Source organism: Trichechus manatus, unplaced genomic scaffold (assembly GCF_000243295.1).
Source record: "Trichechus manatus latirostris isolate Lorelei unplaced genomic scaffold, TriManLat1.0 scaffold00028, whole genome shotgun sequence".
Taxonomy (NCBI): Eukaryota; Metazoa; Chordata; class Mammalia; order Sirenia; family Trichechidae; genus Trichechus; species Trichechus manatus.
In genome coordinates this window covers 17,488,735-17,513,909 of record NW_004443964.1, presented here as the reverse complement: position 1 = coordinate 17,513,909, position 25,175 = coordinate 17,488,735, and the positions used below count along the sequence as shown (strand labels likewise).

The following is a 25,175-nucleotide window of genomic DNA, read 5'->3' as shown; positions in this document are numbered from 1 at the left end:
CCTAGGGACCATTTGTGGGTGCTCTGGGGCCCTATGGGCCCTCCAATGTGATGTTGGGAAAGTCTGAAGGGGTCACCTGACTAAGGAGCCCCCAGACTTCACCCCCACAAAGTCTCCCTCTTTAGGATAATCTGTCTCTTGCAGGGCTCTGGATCATACTTAAAAAAATAAATAAGTCCCAGACTTGATCGGGGGTGGGGGCAGGGTATGGGGTAGAGGCAGGGAAGCTCCCAGCCTCAGGGAGCTTCCAGTTCAACTGGAGAATCAAGGCCAGCATGTAGGGAGTGGTGAGCACTGCAGGAAGAAGAGGCTAAGCCAGGGAGACAGGGACTGGTCTGAACAGGGCTTGGGTAGGCTCTGGGGTGCTTCAGGAGGGCTTCCTGTAGGTGGAGGGCCTTGAAGGACAGCAGGATTGGGACAGGTAAAAGGAAAGTGGAGGAGGGCCTCCAGGGCTCTAGAGAGCAGGACTCTATTGTTGCATGTAGGTTAAATGGACACAGGGTCAGGGCATCCCTGCTGAGGGGATGGGCTGGTCAAATCACTCTTTCTCAAGCTGCTGTAGGCTCAGCTAAGGGGACGAGAGGAATGTGACCACAGGACCCAGCTGGGTCTTCAGAGAGGAGCTGTGGACCCAGGAGAGGGCCACGAGCTCTTAGCAGCCAACCCCTCCTATGCCCCTTCAGGCCCATGGGTGCTCACATTCACACACTCCCCTCCACCCCATAGCCATAAGATGTCACAAGTCTGTGCGTGGTTTCTCAAGGTACATTGTTTATTCCATGGTATAATGGGTTTGAGGCCTAGGAGGCCCTGGGTGGGAGGCACTGGGAGACAGGGACACAGCTCTTGGTGGCCCATCTGGGGCCGAGTTGGGGGTCATGGCCCTTGCCAGGCTCCTCAGGGAGCTGGTCTGCTCTGAGTCCATTTGCAAGTTCCAGACAAGTCTCTGCCTTCCCCATCCCAAACATGACCTGGAACCCAATAGCACCCCAGAAGTCTGGTCCAGTTTATCCTGAGAGCTTCTGCTCCATATCACTGCCTTGTGGCCCTTCCAATCCAGGCCCTTCCGGGACAGTTGAGGACCAGGGGTTGGAGTGGGAGGAGGGTCTGGCAGGCCAGCTTTGGAGGCTGATGGGCGATTCAGGGAAGAGGGCAGGCTGGGAGCCAGGCAGGTCTGAGGAAGTCAATGGAGGACCCAGGAGGCTGTGCCCAGGGGTGTGGGGAGGGCCGGCCCCTCACTCCTGGCCTGGATGCTCACCCACTGACCACTTCACTTCTCCTGTCCGCAGAGTCACTATGTCCTCGTAGGTGGCTGTCTGGTCAATGTTCAGGCCCTGGAGACATGGGATGGAGCTCAGATGTCAGTCACATGCCTGACCACACCAACAGGAGGTGACCGCTGACCACTGGGCCACACAGGGGCTGGGTCCATCCTCGAAACCTGCTCCTTACCTCATAGGTGTGATCATCTTCCATCCCAGCCTTACTGTCATCCTGGTGGGGGCAGAATGGGGTGGGGGTCAGAGACTTAGCCTCCCCCAATCCCATCTGCTGCTGGGCCAGGCCCGGGGAGAGCTAGGGAGATGGGCCAGGGGTGAGCAGTCAGAAGTCAGGGGTTAAGGTGAGGTGCACCGACCCAGCAAGAACTGAGACCATGCTGAGTTATCACTGTAAATGCAGCCTGTCATGGCATCCAGGCTGCAGAAGTCACCATCATACACTTGTTGAAAGAATGAATAAGTGCACAGGCAGCTGAATGAATGAACGCATGATGGAGTGGGTGACAAATTGGCAGGCTCTGGGGTTGGGCAGTGACAGGGCTGGGGCGATGAGACCCTGTGGCCTCCTCTCTGGTCCCCCATGGTGCCCCAGCCCCGTGGTCACCTTGTCCAGCAGCAGGAAGACGGGCACAATGATGAAGAGGATGATAAGCAGGGTCTGGATCATGATGATACCGTCTTTCAGTGTGTTCCGTCGCTTCAGCTGGCCCAAGGTGCTGAACCCTGGGGGAGGCGGGCGGGCCGGGGAGGTGAGGCTGGAGTGCAGGTCCTTGGGGGTTCCCGCCCTTCAGGTCTGCAGTGGGGGTGACCTGGTGCGCCCCTCAGGACCTCCTTCCCAGCGTCTCTCTTGGGGCCTCTGAGGGCCACAGCCACCTCCACAGTCTGGCCCCTCCCACTGGGGGGCAGCAGGGACAGGCAGGGCAGGCTGGGCTGGGGTGTGGGGGGGTGGATGATAGATGAACAGCCCATGGTGCCGTCCCAGGCCCGTCTGCCTCTGTTCCCCTCCCAGGTTGAAGGACAGGCCGGCCCATGACCCACCCATGACCCGAAGCTCGGTGCCGCAGCCCTGAATTAAGATCTCGGAGCACTCCTGAGCGCAGAAGTAGATGCCGTTGTCCTCAAACTGGATGTCTCGGATGGTAAGGGTGAAGACGGTGTTGTTCTGGGTCTGCAGCAAGTGGATCTGATCCAGATGCAGTGGCTGGGGCTCCTTCTCCTTCTCTCGCCTCCGCAACCATTTCACAGTGTTTGAGCTGTTTGTGTGGCATTTCACCTCCACCACGAGGCCCCGTTTCCGGGCCACAAAACGTGGGCTCTGCCAGACCCGGGAGCAAGACCCTCCTGTGGACACCAAGGCCAGGCTCAAAATCCTGCTCAGCATCTTCCTGATTGCCCAGACCTCAGCCCCCGCCTGGGTGCACTGACGCCCCACTCAGCCCCCTCTCTGTCCTTCCTTTTCAGATACAGCGTGTGGGACAGGCAGGAGGCAAAGCAATGTGGGGAATTGAGCCACATGAGAGGCCACAGGCCAAACCACCAACCACCCCTTCCTGACACCCCTCTACCTATTTAATTTTCCTTTAGAAGGGCTCTTGAACCATCCCATTCCTTTCCATTCTCTACACAGCACTGGCTCTAGGCCTCACCCCAGGGCATGGGGCTCACAGGACAGCCTCCAGACCTCACCCCCAGGGTATGGGGGCCACAGGACAGCCTCCAGACCTCACCCCAGGGTATGGGGCCATAGGACAGCCTCCAGACCTCCTCCCAAGGTATGGGGCCACAGGACAGCCTCCAGGCCTCACCCCCAGGGTATGGGGCCATAGGACAGCCTCCAGGCCTCACCCCAGGGCATGGGGCCCACAGGACAGCCTCCAGGCCTCACCCCAGGGCTTGGGGCCCGCAGGACAGCCTCCAGGCCTCACCCCCAGGGTATGGGGCCACAGGACAGCCTCCAGGCCTCACCCCCAGGGCATGGGGCCCACAGGACAGCCTCCAGGCCTCACCCCCAGGGCTTGGGGCCCACAGGACAGCCTCCAGGCCTCACCCCCAGGGCTTGGGGCCCACAGGACAGCCTCCAGGCCTCACCCCCAGGGTATGGGGCCACAGGACAGCCTCCAGGCCTCACCCCAGGGCATGGGGGCCACAGGACAGTCTCCAGGCCTCACCCCAGGGCATGGGAGGCCTATAGGACAGCCTCCAGACCTCACTCCCAGGGCATGGGAGGCCTATAGGACAGCCTCCAGGCCTCACCCCAGGGCATGGGGGCCACAGGACAGCCTCCAATCCTCACTCCCAGGGCATGGGAGGCCTATAAGACAACCTCTGACAGCCTTGTGCCTCCTGCTTTCCCTCTGTCCTCCAGGCGGCCTTGCCTAGTGCCCCGTCCTGCCAGTCCCTGCTCTGAAATTTTCAGTGCCCCCTACCTCCAGTGGATACAGGCCAAACCCCTCACCTGGCGGTTGAGGCCCCTCCACAATCTACCTGCTGCCTGCCATTCTGCTATCATCTCCCTCGCCCCTCCTGCATGACCCGCTCCACCTTTTGTTCCAGGAACCCTCTTTCTCAGTTTGAAATGCCCTTTCCACCCCTGTAACGTGCTCTAGGCTGCCCCTTCCCACCTCCTCCGGGAAGCCTTGCTCCTGCCTCCGCCCCAGGGAGCCACCCCCTGGAATCCCTGAGCCCCTCACGTGGCAAACCCCACCTCTAAGGTTTCTGGCTCTTTCTGAGGCTGAGCCCAACTCCCCCCACCAGACAGACCCAGGCCTGACTCTTTGGTCAGGGAGTTCCCTCTGGCTCCCTGCTCTGGGGTTTAGCACCTCCATTTCTGGGACTGAGTGCTGTGTCTAACGAGGATGAGAGCTGGCCGGGGGTGGGGACAAGGGGGAGAGGGCGACCCTAATGAGATTGGGGCCGGGAGACCCAGGCAAGGCCAGGACAAGAGGCGGCAATGGGACAGCCCACGGGACAGTGACCTGCACTGGACAGACTAACAAGAAGGAGTAGGTAAGGTTGCTAACCTGAGGAATTCGAGGTCTCGTCTGCTTTGGTTGTGGGCACCGTTTTACCTGCTGGAGAGGGAGGGAGGAAGTGGGCGGCGCCAGGTCAGGCTCCCCCCATTAAGCTGCTGCCCCACCCCTGCGCACCCTCCACATTCCCGGACCCACTTCCTTCTTCCAGAGCAGCAGCTTCCAGACCCGTCAGCCCTCCCTGAGCCCTGTACTGTGGAGATAGGAGTAGGGGGCACCATGAGACCTGCCTCCCGCTCCCTCTTCCTGTGACCAGTAGGGTGGCTTTGAGCAGGTTCTGTGACAAGAGAGGAGGGAAGTCACAGTGGGAGGGTTCTCCATCTTCCAGATGAGGAGACCCTTTCTACAACAAGCCTCTCCCCTGCCTCCATAGCGCACACCCCAGGGACTTGGGGTTGAACCGCGCCTCTCCTCGGCTTTCCCCTTCTCTGTGGGGTGCACGCCCTGGGCCTAGCTCTTCCACACCCATAACCCTGCACCTGGGTCCTCCTCCAGGCAGGAGACCCCTGAGCCCGGAAAGATGGCTGGCACTGCAGACCCAGGCCGCAGGCTCCCTTCTGTCAGAGGGAGACAGGAGGCAGAGAGCGGGGAGAGTAGGGGGCAGAACCAGCGGAGAGCAGCAGGTTGTGTCGTAGGGCGGGCGTACCTGAAAGCAGCAGCAGCAGCACCACCAGACAGTTGCTGAGCACGGGGGACAGCACCAGCCCAGCCATGGTCACCGCTCTGTCCTGACCCCAGCCCCGAGACGACGTCCGAGGCGCCTGGGGGGAAACGTGGAACTGCCCGGCTGTAACCTATCCCCTCCTCGCCTCTCTCCAGCAGGCCCCTTCCTGCCATGCAAATCGGGACCCAGGGGAGGTACCCGCTCTCTGGGGGCTGGGGGTGGGCGGGCTTTCTTCTCAGCTGGGCTGCTAAGGCTTGAAGGTCACCTGGCTTGGGCACCACAACTGGAGCCCAAGGTGGGTGCTCCTGGGGTGGGGACTCTGAGGGCAGCTTGTGCTTCCCTCCCCATGCTCCCCATCCTGCTGCTGGTCACCTCCTGGGCCTCAGAGCCGTCCATCCTGCAGTCTACAAGCCTCTGGAAGACTTTTGAATCCCTAATTTATTCCTGCACACAGCTCAGGGCCTGGCACTTAGCTAAATGCACACAGGTCCATTAATAAAGGCAAGGCAAGGGAAGCCCTTCCTGTCCTGGACCAGCCCACACTCTTTGGGAGAAGAAACACTGAGGAAGGACCAATGAAGAAGGGCCATTCTGGGGTGGGAGAGTGGGTAGTCACGGACCCAGGCTAGGCACCTAGAGGGGCCCAGAGCAGAGCCGCTTGGCTTCAGTGCAGGTGGCCATGTTGGGAGTTGATGGAGGGAGCCAGGGAGGTTCTTGAGCAAGAGCAGGCCAAGTGTGGCAGCCACTTGTGAGAAGATTTGATCCAGGCCCTGGACAGAGGCCCCCTCTTCTTCGTGTAGGGGGAGAGCTGGCTGGGGTCTGCCAAAGGGGTTGGACCCAGATGGAGACATCTTAGAGAAAACCTAGCACTCGGCAATCCGGGGGGTTCTTCACAGAGTTCTTAACGGCCAGGCTCCAAGATCTCTGAAGTGCTGTCCACAGCTCCAGGAGGTCTTGGGCAGGAAACAGGAGGCTAGTGTAGAGGAGCCCTCAGGTTCAGAAAGAAAAGACTCACTGGCTTTATCCTGTCAGTCAGCGGGGAGGGAAAGTGGATGGACCCCTAGCCTTCAGGAGTTCTTCCAAGCTCAGCTTTGTGCTCCTGCCTCCTGGCCAGACATACCCTTTGCCTCTTGGTGGATGCCCTTGTGTAGGGCACACACCCTGCACAACCACACCTGGCAAACCCCAGGCCCACAGCCAAGCCCACTCGGAGTCTTACGTCTCCTAGAACCTCTTTTCTCTCTTGTTCTCTTACTCTCTTTCTTCCCCGGAGCCCCCGGAGAGAAGAGATGCTAATCCTCACTTATGGGCGGTGAGGAAGGTGAGGGTCCTGGTTGCTGGGGGCACGCTCTCCCCTCTCAGCCTGGCCATGGGCCTCACCTGGTAGGGTAGGATGGGCAAAGGCCAGGACCTGAACTCTCAAATTTGGGGACGGGAGGGTTAAGGTTTCATCTGAGGAGCAACCCGTTCCAGGCAGGCAGTCCCAGATGTTCTTGCTTGTTTCCAGATGTTCCAGATGAAAAAAACATTTCTCTGAAAATGTGTCAGATGTTCAGCTCACAGAACAAACAACCCAGGAATATAAACATCACCTGAGGTCCGCTGGGGACCAAGAGGCCCCTGGGGCTGGAAGGGGTGAGAGAGAGAGATGAGGTCCCCCAGGAGGGGGCAAAATCCAGGGGTCTCTTCCTTAGCAAACTCTACCCCTCCCAAGTCCCTGTGATGGAGGCCTTGGTTATCTTTGGACTCAGTGGCCCCACAAAATTGGTAGGGTGGTTGGGGAAGGCTCAGGCACATGTGTTTGTATGCGTGAACGTGCACTCACGTGTCTGCACGCACTTGTGTGTTTCCCGGCTGTGTGGCTCAGGGGCTACTCAGCAGGCTGTCCTGGGGCCCAGGGTGACAGTGAGGGGCACAGAGGTGGGGTGACTGGCATCTTCCAAACACGCACATGAGCGTTGCCGTGGGCAGGGATGCAGATGTGTCCTTTGGACCTCATTCCCATTCATGCTGGCAGGGATCCGTTTTCAGGAGGGGTGGGGGGCAGTGGGGCCGTTGCTGGTAGGGTTATTTATCACAGTTGGGCCGCAATGTTCCCTCCCTGGTGACAACAACAATGAGCTGGACCCCGGGCTCTGACGCCCTTTCCTTTCCTTATCCTGAACAGGAGGCATCGTAAGCCTACCCCCGACTCTGCCCCGGCTGCCCTGGGCCACACACCTTGACAACTGGCACCACCCTACCTACCATTCCAGGAAGGCAGCGTCAAAAAAAGAGATGGGGGTTAAGGGGGAGGGGACAAGAGGCTCAGGGGTCCTGGGGAAGCAAGAAGGTGGGGCCCCCCGGAAGCTCTGGGAAGGAGAGGAGGGGAAGAAGAGCAGGGGACAAAGGGCTTGGATCTCTGGCCTCTCCCCAGTCCAGCCTTACTGCGTCTGCCTGGGCTTGCTGTTAGGGGAGGAGGCCTGCTGGCTAAGAAGGACGTGGGCTCGAATCCTGACACTGTGGTGTACCAGCTGGAAAGCCTCCCCAGATTACCCAGAGGTTCTCAACCAGGGGTGGTCCTGCTCCGCTGCACCCCACCCCCAACCCCCAGAAGCATTTAGAAATACGTGAGGGCAGTTGTGATGGTTGCAATGACCAGTGGGACCCCTGACATTTGTGGGCCTGGGGTACTAAAGGTCCTGTCATGTGAGGGACAGTGTCACACAAGACAAAGAATTTTCCTGCCCCAAAGGCCAACAGCACCCCAATTAAGCAACATCCACTCTCAACCTCTGAGAAACCAAGTTTCCTCGTTTCTGTAAAATAGAAAAAATCATGATACTACGTCCTACCTAGGGTGGTTGTGAGCATTAACTGAAATCAAGTGGAGAAAGCACTTGGCGAAGTATCTGGAAGCACAGGCCACTCTCAGTAAAGCGGCGAGCCCATCGGTCACTGCGGGGGTGGGGGAGGGGGTTGGGCTATGCTCTTTGTTTCTCGCTCAGTGTTTTGCCTTATTGTTGTCTACCATTGGAGGCTCAGGGGAAGGATGGGCCGGGGCACCCTGGAAATCTTCCTGCCCTCAGGGCCAGAGAGGGCCCTGGTGAGGTTTGGAGGAGGCGTCCTCTACCCAGAGAGGGAGGTTGGCACCCTGAGCAGAGACAGCTGCCCCTGGTGGTGGACTCAGAAAGCCCCACAGGGATCCCAATCCCCCCTGCCCCACCACCAACATGCAAAGAGAACTGCAAGGTGGGAAGGGGCCACAGGGACAAGGCTGAGGGACATCTCAGGCCAGCATGTGGACCAAGGCCCAGTGAGTGTCCCTCTCCGTGCCCCATGTGGTGCTATGTAACCTCGGGTGCCTGGAGAAGGGGGTGCAGGAATCCAGAAAAAGACTATTTACTTGTTTAAAACAATACAGACCTGGAAGCCAGAAATCAAGTTATAGAAAATAAAATGATGTATAAAATTATATTTCACTCACCCTGGGTAGCCATGCCACACTGGAGCCAACTCAGTGTGGGTGAAATATAATTTTACTTTATGTAAAACACTATATAATACTTTATATAAAATATAATAATATAAATATAATGTATTTATATATTATATGTTACATATACAATAATACTATATGATATAAAATATAAATTTTATAATACATAAAATACTATATAATACTCTATATAAAATATAATAATACTCTATAATACTCTTTGTCACAGGTCCATGTGACTTTGGGCTCTCTGGGGCCATAGGTCAGAGGCAACGTGGGAGGGGGAGACGATACTTCGGAGGGGAGAGAGGGACCATAGAGGGTGCCCCATAGGCACCTTGAGGTCTCTGAGGGAGAGGGAGAGGGCTCCTGGAAAGGAGGGGCTGGGAGCAAGGGTCCCTACAACATGTTTCCTGGGTGCTATCATGGGTGGGAAGGGGGAGTATGATGCTGCCTGTTGGGGGAGGAGGGGCATGACCCCCGACTCCATCTGGCCTCTTGGTTTCCAGCTAAGAGGCTTTTGTAGAGGGGTAGGAGAGAGCCAGGCTGAGCCATAGCAGGTTTTGGGGTTCTCCTTATCATGCCCTCCCAACCCATTAGGAGGCTCCCCCAAGTCTTCCCCACTTAGCTCCAATCCCCACCAGCCTCTCTTTCCTTCTTGCTGTCCTCAGACCCCGTCGATGCCCACATGCACAGGCACGGAAGGGAGAAGCCCACATGTCAGGCACCAGGGAAGGGTTTATTGTAAGAACTGTACAAAGGAGCCTGTCTGCTGGCCTGGCAGGAACAGGTGTGGATCTGCAGGGGAGGGGCCATGGGCAGGGGGAGATCTGGACCCTGCTCATCCACTCTTCCTCTGCAGTTGGCACAGTCCGGTGAAGAAGGTTCAGTCCAAGAGATGTCCCAAGAGATTTCTCTTGGGGCCATGTCATTTCGGGGCCCAGGAGGAAAAGGCAGAGAGGCAGGGTGCTGGGCAGGGGGGAGGCTGAGCCCAATTGGATGAACCTTCTGAAGGAAGAGACAGAATCACTGCAAGTAGAGATGGAAAGAGTTGAGGCCTCTTTCCATGCAGGAGACACAGGCAGGAGATGGAGAGCTGGGCTGGGGCAATGGGTGTGATGAAGAGAAACAGAGAAAGGAGAAAGATGGCATCCACAGGGAGTGAGAGGGAGGGACGCCCAGGCAGGTTGGAAAGGAGGTGAGAGAGTGGGCCTATGGGCGTGTGTACATATAAACACACGCACATCTTGTTTTGAAGGTTTTGCTATTTCCTGAGTTTTAATCAAAACGTTCACGAGAAACAAGAAGAAAAAGAAGAGGAACTTAAGCTAACATGGGACTCAAAGTACAAATCATACCACATGTGCTCATACCCATCCACACACTCATGGCACAGGCTCACACATTTAGGCACACTCACTTGAACAGACTTGCACAGAGGACACACACACACCAGCCTGTACTCATACAGGGAACTTCAGACATTATGGGGGCACAATGACACACATATACACAAATATGCCCATACACTCACTCATGGCACAGGCTCACATACACACAAACAGGCACACTCAAACAAGCCTGAGCAGAGTACACACACACACACACACACACACACACACACACCAGCCTGCACTCACACAAGGACCTTCATACACTATAGGAACACAATGACACACATATACACAAAAGTGCCCATACACACACTCATGGCATAGGCTCATACTCACACATACAGTTATACTCACACAAACAGGCCTGCACAGAGGACACATACACCAGCTTGCATTCACAAAGGGACCTTCAGACACTATAAGAACACAATGACACATATATGCACTAATATACCCATACACTCACACATATGCAGGCTTCATGGTACACAGTGGCTCACACACACATATACTCACATACTTGAACACACACAACTATAGGTACACACAGAGACATACAGACAGAGGCCACACAGGTGCACACACAAGTGAATAAATCCAGCAATGCCTGAGCAGATCTCTCAGTCTCTCCTTCAAGCTCAGCTTTTGTCTGTTTTCCAGAAGCCAGCAGAAACCTGGCCCTGCCATACCAGATCAGTGGGGCCAGCAGAAGTGCTGTGTGGCTTCCCAGGCAGCAGGAAATGGCAAGGTTGAGCCTAAGCCAGGTGGGATTTTCCTGCGGCATGTCCCAGTGTCAAAATCTCTAACATGAGCTCAATCAGAACATTCTTAGGATCACTTTAAGGAGAGGAAAAAAAGGATGAGGGGGGAGGAAAAGATGGGTGTGGGGAGAGATAGAAGGAGGAGATCTCTGAAGGCGTGATGGGGCTTCAAGGAACCCCGGTGGCGCTAACGGAGGAGTGAGGAACGGAGAGAAGGAACAAGAATCTTCTTACCGAGTGTCAAGGTCCCCGACCCCTCCCCAGATGTGGATGCTCAGGCCAAAAAGAGCCCCCAGAGCAGCCATACAGCTGGGAGGACCCAGTCTGTACCACCCATCCATACTTCCTAGAAAAAGACAATTGCCAAGTGGAACCCTTCCTTCTGCTCTTCCCCTAGGGGCCAGCCAGGGGAGCCATGGGACTGGACAAGGCCCGAGAAAGGGTTTTAGGGGCCATAATCCCAGCCCGATGCATCAGGATCCAGTGGTCAATCAGGTTGTGGAGCCATTTCTGGACCAGTGACATTTCTCTTTTTTCCAGGGAACCCCTGAGCGGGCAGAGGGAAGCTGTACCTCTGGCAGCACCCTGGGGTTAAGACATCTTTGTCTGGGATGGGGTTGGGGAGCCTGAGCCACTTTATGGGGAGAGGCAGTAGCCCTTAAGACTCTGGAGAAAGGAGGGTAGCCAATCCCTCCAGCGTAGGCGAGCTCCTCCCCAAGTTGAGGGCACAGAATCTGATGTTCTAACCTCCCTCCTGGCCAAGACGAGGGGTGCAAGGTCCATGAGGAGGTTAGAGCAACTTGAAGGCAAAGTCATGGCGCCAGGGGCCTCAGGCCCAGCATGGAGCCCCTGAAAGCAATTCCATTTCCCATGGCCTGGGGGGAGGGGGCAGGTGCTCAGGCCTGGGGGTCAGCCTCAGCATGGCCAAATCTTGTTCCCCAAGAGGGGGTCCCAGACTCAAAGCCCGGCTCCTTCAGCATGCAGGCAGCATGGGTAGCTTGTGGGACTGTGCCAAGGCTCAGCTGTCCACTTCTGCTGCCTGCTAGACAAGAGACTCTTTGACCCCTGGGCGCACTGTCTGCCTCGATGGTTGGAAGGGAGGGAGGGCAGCGTTTGAAGGGCCAATGGGTGTGAGTCCCACGGCAGGTCCAGCATCCTCTGTTGAGGGCTTCTTCTCACCCTTGCTTTGCACACTGCTGTTCCCGTTCTCCTGGCCATACATCTGGCTCATGGTGTTGGCGATCAGCCCCTCCTTCTCTGGGACCCCCTCCCCATTGCTATCCTGGCTGTGGCGATACATGTAGGATGCCTGCTTCATAGAGCGCTGGAGCAGATGTCGGCGGTAGGCCCTCTGGATCTTGATGGCACACACCTCCTCATGCTTCCTCTTGAGGGTGGTGGTGATGGGCTCGTAGGATACCTTGGAGGGGTTGGCTGCCATGAACTTCTCCTCCATGGTCTGTTTGAGGGCATCCATTTCCCCAGAGTCCCCCAGGACCTCTTTAGTCAGGGCAAAGAGGATGTCCAGGCAGTGGATCTTGTCCCCTGGCACCATGGGCAGGTCCAGTGTGATGAGTTTGATCTTGTTGGGCTTGCTGATCCTCAGTGGCTCCTGCAGGGTGTTCACGAAATCGGAGAGGCGGCTGTAGTCAATGAACTGTGTAGCTTCAGGGTCAAACTTCTCCCATGTCTCATAGAACATCTCGAAGTCGTCCTCACAGAGGGGCTCGCTGCTCTCTTCAGTGGCCACGTTGAAGTTCTCCAGGATGATGGCAATGTACATGTTGACTACGATGAGGAAGGAGATGATGATGTAGCTGCAGAAGAAGCAGATGCCAATGGAGGGATTGCCACAGTCACCTCTGACACTGGAGCCTGGGTTCTCCAGCATGGGGTCACAGTCAGGGGGCCCACTGTTTAGGATGGGGTTCAGAAGCCCATCCCAGCCAGCTGATGTGGTGATCTCAAAGAGGCAGATGATGCTGTTGCCAAAGGTCTCAAAGTTGAACATGTCATCGATGCCTGACTCCTTCTTGACATAGGCAAAGTTGGACATGCCGAAGATGGAGTAGATGAACATGACCAGGAAGAGGAGGAGACCGATGTTGAAGAGGGCAGGAAGTGACATCATGAGGGCAAAAAGCAGCGTCCGGATGCCCTTGGCCCCACGGATCAGCCGTAGGATGCGCCCAATCCGTGCCAGGCGGATCACACGGAACAGTGTTGGTGACACGAAGTATTTCTGGATCAGTTCGGAGAGCGCCAGGCCTGTAGGGAGGACCTAGTGAGAACTGCAGCCTCAGGGTGGGACAATGGGTCAGGGAATGAGGGTGTGGGGTCAGGCCCAAAGAAGGACTGGCCTGGTGTGCTTTTCCCCAGAAGGGATCAGTAGAGGTTCAACCCTCAGACCACAGCCCAAATGACCTGACCTATTAGGCTGGCCCCTCCCAGGGGTCTTGGTGCCAGGGGCTACATCTCTGCCCTGACCTAACTGGAAGGAGAATATGCCAAAGTTGATGGGGTAAGGGTAAGGCCCATTCCTAAAGCTGTGTGCTGATGCCATGGATAAGAGAAGGGTGTGCGTGTATGTGTATGTGTGTGTGCATGTGTGTGTACAGCTATGTGACTGGGCATGTCACTTAATTTGTTTGTGACTCAGTTTCTTCATCTGTAAAACTGAAGCAATAACACTACCTGCTTCATGGGATAGTTATGAACAATTAGTGAGATAATGCCAGTAAAGTGCATAGCACAGTGTCAGCTATATAGTGAATGCTCAATCAATGGTAGCTGGTTGCTACCATAATTACATGCACGGTTTCTCCAGTGTGTATGTATCCTGGAACAGTCTTCTTATGTTTTTCATGAAGTACACAGCACATGAGTGTGCATCTATTGATCAGGTAAATGTGTTTCTTGAGGTGTATTCATATGTGTGCAGCTGATAGGCTACCTGTGAGCCCACCCTTGTGTGAACTCTGTGCATAAGTGTGAATGCCAGGTGTTGTGTGAGTGTGTGTGTGTACATGAGAAGAAAGCACCATGTATTCCTGAGTGGCTCAGCCAGGCTTTGCCCTGCCCACCCCAGCCTGGCCCTGCTCACCCACAATGGACAGGATGACAACCACAAAATCGAATATGTTCCAGCCGATGGTGAAGTAGTACTGGCGCAGGGCGAACATCTTGAGCACGCACTCCCCCGTGAAGATGATGATGAAGATCATATTAATGTTGTACAGGATGTCCACCTTGAGCTGGCTCTGGTCATCCGTCTCCACCATCATGGTGACCATGTTGAGGCAGATGAGGATCATGATTGTGATGTCAAACGCCTGCTTCATCACAAGGTCATACACCATGCCCTGGATCTTGTTCTACAGCATGGATGGGAGTGCAAGCATACACATGTGTGGAAATGGGGAAGGGGGCCCAGACCCAGACAGACATGGACAGGCAGGAGACACAGGATGACAGTTTGACGGAGAGAGAAGAGACAGGCGAGAGAGGGAGGAGGTGTCAGAGCTTGTGGTGGAGTCTGCCAGGGAGGGGAGGGGGGCTGGGCTCTCTGATGGGTCTGGGACTAGGTTCTTCTATGGAGTCCTTGGGCATCTCTCGTACTCAGGGGCCCTTCCTCCCCTCAAAGTCTCCCAGCTCCCCCTTACCCTTCTCCCAAAGTCACTGCTCACTGGGGAAGGCGTCTGGACATTCTCTTTCTCCCCCTTCTAGAGGCCTTTGCCCCAGAGACCACTGAGGGTCCCAGGTGAGGAGGTGGATGGACAGTAAGGGGCTGTGCAGGGATGGGCGAAGGGTAAACCAGTGGCTAGAGTTCAGCAGGTTTTGCTGCTAGTCCATAGGGGCCTTTGTGCAGATTATGAAGAGCACCCCTTCCTGCAAGTGGTCCCAGCCTCACACCAGGGACACAGCCTGGTGGGCAGAGCACAGGCTGCATCTGACCACCACTGTCCCTCTCAGGGACAATATGTACAGGTGCTTGTACACGTTATGGCCTGACCTGGCTGCAAGAGGAGGGGCCCAGAGCGGCAGTACCTGCGGCCGGGGAATTGGCTTCTGAGGCTTCTTGGAGCCCAGCTTCTTCATGGCATTATAGTATTTCTTCTGTTCCTCCGTCATGAAGATGTCTTTCCCTCCAAAGTATAATGGGATGGGGACTGTAAGGTTGGAGTGGGGAGGCCCCTTCTTGGCCCCCAAGACCCCCCCTACCTCAGGGACCACCCTTAGAGCAGCCCCTTACCCCTGCAGAGGGGCCTGGAAGGAAGGGGAAGAGTGTCCTGGAGGGGTCAGAGATGGAGGGCTGAGGAGAAGAAGGGGGAGGGAGACTGAGGGGGATCTACGGCCTAGAGAAGGGAGGGGAAGGAAGTGAGGGTGACGGACAGAGGGAAGGGGACCAACTCCACCTCATGCCTGTTCCAGTCCAGACACTTTCCATCAATATCTCGTTGGGTCCTTAGAATAACTGAGTGAGGTGGTGGTATCAACCTCATTTTATAGATAAGGAAACTGAAGTTCAGGGAGGCCAAGTCACTTGCTCAAGGTTGCCTGGGGGGATTTGAACCCAGGCTTGCTGCCTCAACCACGCTGCCAGCAACAGCACAGTAGGTGTTTAGGCAGTGTTTTTGAAATCTGATGGAATGAGTGAATGGAGGAAGGGAAGAGGGAGACCAGGCGTGGGGTAGGCGGAAAGCGTAGGGAGGGCAGGCTGGACTGGATACTCATCTTCTTCTTCTGCTGGTTGAAGTTATCAATGATGACGCCAATGAAGAGGTTGAGGGTGAAGAAGGATCCGAAGATGATGAAGATGACGAAGTAGAGGTACATGTAGATGTTCACCTCGTATTTTGGCTGTTCCTCCTTCTGCGGGGCCACAGGACAGGACGGGGTGCGGTGGGGTTGGGTGCACACACTGGCCTCTCCCTGCTCCCCATCACACTGTAGGCAGGACAGGCCTGGGCCCAGAAGGTGGACCCCTTCCACCCTCAGGTTGCCCGGGTCTCTGGGGCTCCTGAGGAGGCAACACGGCGGGGTGGGGATAGGGCAGAATGTGCTGCTGTGTCTCCAGTCTGAGTCTCCTCCAACAGCCACATCTCAGAGAACCCCACTCACCTCCCGGGAGTCCACGGCTGCATACATGATGTCCATCCAACCTTTGAAGGTGGCCTGAGAGAGTGCGGTTGGGGTGTGAGGAGGAGGGGGCTTCTCTTTGCTTCCATCATCCATGAGTTTCCCTCCCTTCTCCAACCTGGGCCTCCCCAGAGGCTGCCTGCCCAAAGCTCCACTGGGCAGGCATCAAATAAGAGCCCATAGAGGCCTAGAGATCATCTCAGGGGCCCACAGCCTTGGGAACAGGGAGGATGACCCCCTAATAAGGAGCAACAGTGGGCTCAGGTGCAATGAGAGAGACCGGGGCACCTCCATCTCAGTTTAGTGCAGGGTCAGAGGTGGCACTCACCACCTGCAGGAGGGAGAGGTAGCCCAGGCCCACGTTGTCGTAGTTGACCTTGACATTGAGCCAGCGGACCTGGCCCGTGTGCATCAGGCTCTCGCACTCGGACTTGTTGTTGACCTCAGAGATGTCGAACCTCTCAGAGGTAGTGGTGTTGATGCAGTAGTAGAACTTGCCGGCAAACAAGTTGACGCCCATGATGCTGAAGATGAGCCAGAAGATGAGGCAGACGAGCAACACGTTCATGATGGAGGGGATGGCTCCCAGGAGGGCATTCACCACCACCTGGGGGCCAGGGGAGAGGGTTATGACCAGACCCTTGTCCAGGTGGGTGGAGGAGATTCAGCCTCCTCTGAGAGAGGGTTCCCTACCTACACACTAACCAGAGGACTAGGCAGAGCTGGACACTGGTACTCAAGGTAGGCTTCCTGGAGGAGGGCCAATCTGAGCCAGGGCCTAGAGAGGAGAAGTCGGTGCTTGTGTGTGTGTGTGTGTGTGTGTGTGTGTGTGTGTGTGTGTGACAGTCAGGGGCAGTTTCGGGCTTAGGCCTAGTGGTCGGGGAGGGTTCTCTGCTTGGCTGGAGGCTTCTCTGGAAGCAGCCCCGCCACGGGTCACCAGGCAGGACACAAACACTCCTTCCTCAGCCCCCATAGGAAACTTGGTCCACGTGACCCAGCCCCCTGCTTATCTGCTCACAGCATTAGAGACACAGACCCAGGCCCAGGAAACAAGCCACTGGGGTCTTCAAAGCAGCAGGACCCCTGGATCTGAGCCCTGTCTCCCAGCATCCCTGGGAACACAGGCCAACCTCACCATTTCAGGCTAGGCTGAATCTGAGAATTGCCCATTTTCAAGGAGAAGCTGTTTCACTGCCTCCAGACAGAGTGGCAATGCCCTGGGGAGCTCTATTCCGGGCTGGGGCACTAACCAGGTGTGTAGCCATGGGCAGGCCGTTTCCCCTTAGCTGGGAGACTCCCCGGGCTCTAGGGGTCAGAGGTCCAGGCGTGGCTGGCTCCTTGAAGGAACAGGAAGGAGCCTCTTGGGCAGAGCACACTGCTGGCCACAACCAATTACCTCAGAGGCTTTGTTCATGAAGCAGATCTGTTCCCAGTAGTCCTCCCTTCACTAGGGAAGCCCCTTTGTCTTCCCCAAACTCTGTGTTTACCTGTCACTTCCGCTCTAAAGGGCCTGAGGAGATCCTCTCCACCTCAGCATGACCCGAGATCAAGGGGGCAGGCTCAGAGCTGAGGTACAAACACCTTCCCCCTTGCTCAGGCCTCAGAGCCCTGGGGGCCCAGTCTAAGATCGGGGAGGGATACCCATAAACCCATAGTCACCCAGAACCCACAGATCTGCTTTCCTTCCTCCTCCTGCCTGCCATGGTGCCATCACCCCCACTCCTGGGTGCTGCTGCAGCCTCCGCTGCCCCCAGTGGCAGAGATAAACTAAGGACAGGCTGAAGAGGGGGCCCAGGGGTGGGAATGAGGTAGGCAGGGGGTGGGCCAAGGGTGCTACAGGTGGGAGGATGTCTCCAGCGCCCCCAAATCTGGCCTTTGGCAGGGCAATCTGTCTGAGCCCTCTGCCTCCCCCTAGTGGTGGCCAGAGTACAGACATGAGCCCCCTCCACCCTGTCTTGCGGGTTGCTGCCCCCTCAACTCAGCACCACACACAGATTTCTCATCAGCACCCACCCTCATGCCCTCGAATCGGGACAGTGCCCTTAGGGGACGCAGGGCCCTCAGCGTCCGCAGGGATTTGATAGGTCCCAGTTCCGAGTAGCCCATCCAGTTGGCCACCAGGCTGATGATGGAGACCTGCAAAGAGAGGTGTCGGTGACTGTAGGACCCCCAGCCTCCTCGAAGCCCAAGGACACAGTCCCTGGGGCCGTGGGAGGTCTTCCTGGATTCCCAGCTCTAGGATGTCCCCCAAGGCCCCTCCCCAGTGGGTGGCCCCATCTGGTGGAAACAGCAGCTCCAGAGCCTGGGCTCTATCTCAGCAATGCCATCAATTAACCGGGGATGATGGTAGATGTGAGGGATGATCAGAGAGGACACGAAAATACCCCACAAATAATAGCAGGCATCGTAAGTCACTCTCTTACTCACCATCTTGCGCAAGACCCCCCTACCCTGTCCCCTTAGAAGAAATAAAGCATTTCCTTAGGAAGGCTTCCCTAGTCCCTTGTAACCCATAGGCAGCTCTGTGTTTGAGAAGCCAGGAGGCCAGTCTGTGGCGGCAGTGCTGATCCGGGGGTCTGACCCACTATGTGACCTCAGGCAGGTCCTGCCCCTCTCAGGGCCTGGGATCCCTATGGCCCTGGCCACACGGACTGTCTCTGGGTCTAGCTGGGGGCCCAGGGCTGGGACAGCTCACATCTACGATGAGGAAGTCGAGCCAGCACCAGGCGTTGGTGAAGTACACTTTGAAGCCGTAGGCCACCCACTTAAGCAGCATCTCCATGATGAAGACGTAGGTGAAGACCTTGTCGGCATATTCCAAGATGGTGCGGATGACGGGCCGCTGCTCGATGTGGATGTCCTCGAAGGCCTGGGGGCACCAGTATGACCAGGGGGCGGCCAGGGCCAGGAGGCTGGGGCAGCAGCCACGGCCCCTACCCTGCCTGATGCTGCTGGCTCCCAGGGGTCTGCCATGGGGTCAGACCAGGAGGCAGGCTGTTGGCATCTCCAGGCTCCCCCACCCTCCGCCCCCTTAATGGGGAAGAAGCAGCCTCCCCATCGGGAGCAGTCTCTCAGCCCCCCTTCCCCAAGCCTAAAAATAGCAACACTCAACAGTTTGCTAGGGGGCTTCACAGTGACACAGCTTCATCCTGTCCCCGCCGTCCCAGAATTTCCCAGGGCTCTCTCTACATTCCCCCTGGAATGGTGGGGGTGCACGCACCGTCAGAACCCAAACAAGGAGGAAGGCTCACCTGTCACTTTAAGGCAATTAATACATTATATACCATATCCTGAAACCACAGGGGAGTTCCTTTAGATTCTCTGGGTTTGGGACTGAGCAGGCCGCATCCCTCCTGTGGTGATGGGAAGGACGAAGCCCCAGGAGAAACTGCTTGGGCCCGGCACCTTCCTCTGCCCACGCCCCGTCCCCCCCAGGGTGGTGCCTACCAAGGCCCCACTGCTGAGCAGGATCATGAAGACAATGAAGGTCTCGAACCAGTTGTGCTCGACAATCTTGAAGCAGGCCCTGCGGAGGGTCCACCACCTCTTCCCATGGCCCTGAGAGATGTCCACGTAGAGGCAGGGGAAGCGCTGGACACAGGCTGAGGGAGAGAGGGGGTGGGCACCTCAAGGCCTGGGGGCTGCCTATGGGTGCCCAGTTGGCATGTTTCCACCAGCCTTCCTGGATGCCCCCTCACTGCTCTGACTCAGGATCCCTTCTCCTCCCAAGACCTGGCTCCATCTGGGACTGGTGGGGAGTGGGTGGGTAGGAGGGAGGGCCAGCTCCTCCCCTCACCATGGGGCCTCAGGCCCTGCCTCCGCCGCACACTCCACCAGGGGTGGACGTGAGAGGGAGTCAGGGGCACAGGCCGCCAGCCCAAGTGCTGTGGCCATCCACTGCCCCCGTCCTCCCCCTCCTCGCCAGGGCAGCCTTCACTGCCCAGCCCAGGCACTTCGGGTAAAGGTTTTCTCCACGGCTGCTCCTGAAGGGCTGGGCAGGCCTCTCTTGGAAGAGGAAGATGAGGAAGAGGATGGCAGTCTTAGCAGCAGCCACCTGCACCCCTGAGGACTCTGAATGGAATCCGTACAGCAGCTTCGGAGGCAGGCACCCCATCACGATAGGCACACACTGCGGCTCAGGGCACAGCAGGGAGGCTCTCTGGCTCCGACACCCCCACCACCTCGGGGGTTGTATTTTCCCAGGTGAGGTGGGGGAAGCAGGCCCTGGCACAGTTTTGGTGATGCACATGTCCCTGGGGTGGCAGCGGGCTGGGCCAGGCTGCTGCCCCCCTCCAGCCCCTGGCATGGCAAGGAGGGGTGCAGCTCACAGTGGGCTCCCACCTTCAGTGAAGCACTCCTCGGGCTGCTCCCCCTCGGGGTTTTCCTCGGCCTGCTCCTCGGGGTCCTCCTCAGGGGGTTTGTAGTCGGCCGTGCTGCAGACGGAGGAGTTCCCGTCGTAGAGGGGCTGTGGCTGCTTCCGTGGGTCAGGGGGTGCAGATGAAGATCAGGATCGGAGACCACAAGGGAAGAGAGGAAGAAGGGCTGGAGCAGACCCATTCGTTCATTCCTTCCTTCTTTCCTTGGCCCTGGATTATCTACCCCCACCCCCGGCATGTGACCCACGCGGGGTAGTCCCACCCTCATGCAGTTTCCTTTCAGAGGGGAGAGGGCGGAGGCCTGGGAAGGGCGGGGAGAGTAGGAGGACATGGAGGCCATCAGGTACCAGAGATGCCCGGAGAAGAGCAGGGGTGGGGCTGGCTCAGTTGGGTTGGGGGCTGGGGGTCGCATGGGGGGGGCAGGGGTACTTTTGAGGGGGACAGGGTGTGAAGAGGGGGCCAAGATGAAACTGCGGTGCCACAGCCCAAAGACAACACGCACGCGGTGCCGGCAAGGTCTGAGCCTTCCCACCGCAGGGTCTGTTTGGCTGAGGAATCCAGAAAGGAGGGAAAGTTTTACCCAGCCAGAGTCCCTGCCTGCCCGGCACCGAGGGAACCTGATCGGCATGGGCATGGGGTGGGGGAGGCTGGTGCTTGGCCTGGCCGGGCCTCCTCCTCCTCCTGGGGCTGTCCCAGGCCAGCTTCTTGGCCCCAGCTTCCACTCGGCAGGGGACTCCTTCAGGCTGGGGGTGAGGCCCCCAAAGGGGAAGACAGAGAAGGAGCAGGTCAAGAGGGCAGCTTGGGGCAGCTCTGGATCCAGAGTGGTAAACAGGAAACCAGGAAGGATGGAGGAGAGGCTTGTTCGCAGTTAACAGCAAGGGAAACTGAGGCACACAATGTTAGGTCAACCCGGGTGTTTACTGAGCCACTTGCCTGGCCTGTGTACCCCACTTCCACAAACAATTCCCCTTGGAGCCATGCTTGCCCCCTTTTAAAGAGTCCCCTGCCCCGCCCCACCCCCAGGCTTGGACCCAGCGCTCTCCACCCCCTCCCCCACCCATGTTCCTCTTATCAAGGTCGGCACCACTCGCCCCATTTCCGGGGTATTTATAGCTGGGCAGGCACTGGCTCCCCTGGTTAAGTCAGCACGCCACGTATTCGGGGGGGAATAAGGAGTCAAGAGTTTTCAGGGTAAAGTTCACTCAGGTTCCAGTTCCCAGCCAGGCCCAGGGTTGATCAGTGGGGCAGGCAAGCTCTCTGCCCTGGCATATGTGCCCTTTCCCCCCTGCTGGAGGGTGGGTGAGGGGGGCTCAGCTCAGCTCCCCAAGGAGGACCAGCAGGGCCCCGGCCTCATCCCTGACTTCTAGGGGTGACCACCACCCTTGTTCCAGGCCCCTCCCCAGCCTCGCAGGGAAGGGGCAAGAGGAGGGGCCATCTCAGCCCAGCAGCAGCCCCCTTGAACAGGCTGGGTGGGCTAGGGCCCTGAGGCTGCGCCCTGCTCCCATTGCCCCCTGGGGCCCTCTCCTCAGAGTCTCGGGTCCAGGACCTTGGCCCACACTGGGAAGTTGGGACAAGCCCTTGGTGGGTCTAGGCAGGAACTGGTGATAGTGGCATGGATTAAGCAGGAGTTTAAAACTGCAGAGAAGTTAACAGAGGCTCCTTGGGTCCCTGAGTGGTGCAAATGGTTAATTCACTTAGCTGCTAACCAAAAGGTTGGAGGTTTGAGTCCACCCAGAGGCACCTTGGAAGAAAGGCCTGATGATTTACTTTCTAAAGATCAGCCACTGAAAATCCTATGGATCACAGTTCTACTCTGACAGACACGGGGTCACCATGAGTCAGAGTCGACTCAAGGGCAACCGTTTTTTTCCTTGGGTCCCAGTCTTGGGGCTGAGGTGCCATAGGTAACTGTGTCCTATCCAAGATCGCCATCTGCTGGTGAGAGAGGGCCACCAGGGCCTGGATCAGCCAGAGTTGTGAAGCCAGAGGGGTGAAGGGAGACCAGAGAGAGTTTCAGAACAGGTAGGGCTGATCTTAATAGTCACGTTAATAACTACAACCGTCGCCATTTACAGAGTGCTCACTATGTGCTTTACACACACAACTCATCTACTGTTCACTGTTCACAATGACGCCATGAGTAGGTACCATTACCACATTTTACAGATGGAGCAGCTAAGGCTTGGAGAGGTTTTGTGACTTGCCCAAGCTCATACGAAAATGTGCATCCAGGTCTACCTGACCCCCACCCCCTAAGCCAGGCCCTGTGACAGGCTCACCTTGCCATCCTCAGGCTCCGAGAAGGTGTCGGTCTCGTCTTCCGTGGGCATCTCCAGGTCCGACTCCTCAGACGCGATGGGCACCTGAATGGTCAGGTAGGGATTGTTGATGAAGTTGAGGTGGTCTAGCTCGACACTGGTGGGAGAGCCATCAGCCAAGCCCATGTGTTTCAGGATGTGATTGTCCTTCTTCAGATCTATGTCGCCCTCCTCGGGTGGCAGCTCCTTCTTCTCATCCTCGGGGGCACTCTCCCCGGCCTCCATGGCCTCGCAGGGCTCCCCGAGGCTGAGCATTATCTCCTTGGGGCTCAGGACCTTGCCGTGCACCAGTCCCAGGAGGAAGGCCTTGGCGAAGCCAATGCCCCACTTGATACGCCCAATGGCGATCTGCAGGTTATTCATCTCGCCGTCCTCATCTGAGGCCGCCAGGCTGTCCGCGCTGAAGGAGCTCAGCAGCAGGGCCAGGAACAAGTTCAGGACCTGGGGAACAGGCATTGGTGGAGCCTCAGCTCAGCCTCTGGTTCCCTGGGGGTGCCATCGTGAGCCAGCATGAGGGGCTCAGCCCTACAGGTCAAACCTATCTCATGCTAGGCATTTAAAAGGAGGACATCACCTCGCTGGATCTTCACAGCCGCCTATGGAGGCAGCGATTGTTATTATCATGCCCACTTTGCAGAAACTGAGGCTTGGGCATACCATATGACTCTGCCCAAGGCCAAGGGAGGAATTGGCACACTGGGTGATGGGGGACTCTATGATGCCACCTCTGTCCTCTACCTCCACTGCTGGGGACAGTAGAATGAAGAACAGGGTTCAGGTTTTCAGGACTTACTGGAATCTTAATCTTGATCCTTCTTTTCCTCATCTGTTAAATGGGATTTTTAATTGACTCAGTGTTCCCTAGTACTCAGATACCTGTCCCCTATTTCTCTGGAAGGGGCATTTGACCTACCACTATTCAACTCCTCTTCTCCCTCCTGGGGTTCCTGGTTCCCTTCCCACACTCCTACTAGGAGGGATTTAAGAGGCTGCTGGTCCACCTCCTCCCACCTGACTTGATTTTCCACTGGACATTTACTGAGCTGCTGCCACTGTGTGCAGGAGCGAGCAGCCTCAGGGAGTCACAGACTGGTTAGAGAAAGACATTGGATCCAATAGTATTCAGTGTGTTTGGACAGCAGTATAGATTGGGGAAGGAGCTCTAGTGGCGAAGTGGTTAAGTGCTTGGCTGCTAATCAAAAGGTCAGGCGGTTGGAACTCATCAGCAGCTCTCTGGGAGAAAAGACCGGGCGATCTGCTCCCGTAAAGATGACAGCCTAGGAAACCCGATGGGGCAGTTCTGCTCTGTCCTGTAGTGTCGCTGAGTTAGAATAGACTTGACAGCACACAACAACGACATAAATTAGGGTGCACAGGCTTTGAACTCCAGTTAACTAGCTGTGTGTTCTGGAGCAAGTTTACCTCTCTCTGCCTCGGTTTCCTCATCTGTAAAACGGGGATAATTATCGACCTACTTCCTCACAATGCTGTGAGATTAAATGATCAATACAACTGTGGCACACAGTAGGTGCTCAAAACATGTTGGCTGTTATCATGTGTGCAATAATAGAAAACTATACAAGGTACAGGGAAGAGCTTGTTCCACTCTAAGGCCAGCTCCTTCATTTTACAGATGAGGTAACTGCGCTCCAGAGAGGTGGAGTGACTTGCCCTAGGACATACATACATACAGTACAGTCAAGACTAGAACACAGGTTTCCAGTTATTGCACAATTTTAGGGGGCACCATTCACTTAGACTAAAATGTGAATGGCACCCCCAGAGGTATGTAACATGGTGACCCTGCCTCTCACCAGTCCACCCCTCCCTGGGTAGTGGGGAAGAGGGTGAGGGGTGGCTGGGGTAAGGGGTGCCCTGGCTCCTATCAGCCAGAGGCAGAACCAGGTTCTTACTCTGGGGGGAGGGGGAAGGCGGGGCTAGGTGTGTGAGTGGGTACGAGGGAGCAGTGAGCCAGGACGTGCGAATCTGCCAACCTTGACCATCTCCTTCGTGTGCCTCTCGTTTCTGGCTTTCACCGGTGTCCCCCGAGTTCTTTTCGTCATTGTCTTAACTACCATGTTAGCATAATATCTCAAAAAATATTTAAGGCCCCTGGGGGTGATTCCTCTCCCTGTGCTCTCTAGCCGCTTTTCTGCCTTTTGTCCTCCACCAGAGTTTACTGGTCTGTCTTTCCTTCTCTTGAGGGGAGGTGTCCAGTTGCCAGAAACACATCTGAGATGGGTATTAGCAGGGTTTGCACACGGCTCTTGCCTGGGACAGAAATAGCCATCCAGGCAAGGCAGGGGGTGGGGGGCAGAGAAGAGGGGGACGACGTTACGCTCCCCTTAAGGCTCTGTGGGGTGGGTTATGTGTACCTAGTCACTTCCTCTTCTTCTTCACAATAGCCCGGAGGAAGTGCCCAAGTGCCACGGATGCAGGGGGCACACATCCCCACACTCTCTGGCAGGATGCCCTGGTGCCTTTTGGCAGATGCCTGCTTCCCTGAGGCCTGGGACTGGTGGGAAGGGACAATGCCCAAGAAGCAGACAGTGCTGCCTCCCTCGGCCACTCCTCTTCCTCCAAACTGGGACAGCCACGGAGCTGGGCCTAAAAAGGGTGTCAGTGGTATGCATGTGTGTGACAGGAGGGTGGGGTGAGGGGCCAGGCATGCACAGTGGCAGTGTGGTGCAGTGGTTATGGAACTCTGGAGCCAGACTGCTTTGGTTCAGATCCTGT

The 25,175-nt window shown here is 56.7% G+C and overlaps 2 protein-coding genes across 2 annotated transcripts in view; both read right to left on the bottom strand.

Annotated features, from left to right (window-relative positions):
* Nucleotides 1-762: 762 nt before the first annotated feature.
* On the bottom strand, nucleotides 763-5,080 carry CD79B (CD79b molecule). The gene is made up of 6 exons (XM_023729141.1): nucleotides 4,956-5,080; nucleotides 4,301-4,351; nucleotides 2,319-2,621; nucleotides 1,885-2,003; nucleotides 1,453-1,494; nucleotides 763-1,334 (listed from the first exon to the last, which is right to left on the bottom strand). The coding sequence occupies exons 1-6, from the start codon at nucleotides 5,020-5,022 to the stop codon at nucleotides 1,236-1,238; spliced, it is 681 nt and encodes a 226-aa protein (XP_023584909.1). The 5' UTR covers nucleotides 5,023-5,080; the 3' UTR covers nucleotides 763-1,235.
* A 6,568-nt stretch (nucleotides 5,081-11,648) lies between these two features.
* The window catches only part of SCN4A (sodium voltage-gated channel alpha subunit 4), a 29,946-nt gene continuing 16,419 nt past the window's right edge, over nucleotides 11,649-25,175 (bottom strand). The window contains exons 14-24 of the mRNA XM_004374216.1: nucleotides 22,401-22,880; nucleotides 20,087-20,219; nucleotides 19,193-19,347; nucleotides 18,441-18,614; nucleotides 17,759-17,881; nucleotides 16,074-16,352; nucleotides 15,728-15,781; nucleotides 15,341-15,478; nucleotides 14,654-14,758; nucleotides 13,710-13,980; nucleotides 11,649-12,874 (exon numbers count right to left, since the gene is read on the bottom strand). Coding sequence (XP_004374273.1) covers nucleotides 11,649-12,874; nucleotides 13,710-13,980; nucleotides 14,654-14,758; nucleotides 15,341-15,478; nucleotides 15,728-15,781; nucleotides 16,074-16,352; nucleotides 17,759-17,881; nucleotides 18,441-18,614; nucleotides 19,193-19,347; nucleotides 20,087-20,219; nucleotides 22,401-22,880 — 3,138 coding nt within the window. The remainder of the gene's footprint in view (nucleotides 12,875-13,709; nucleotides 13,981-14,653; nucleotides 14,759-15,340; nucleotides 15,479-15,727; nucleotides 15,782-16,073; nucleotides 16,353-17,758; nucleotides 17,882-18,440; nucleotides 18,615-19,192; nucleotides 19,348-20,086; nucleotides 20,220-22,400; nucleotides 22,881-25,175) is intronic.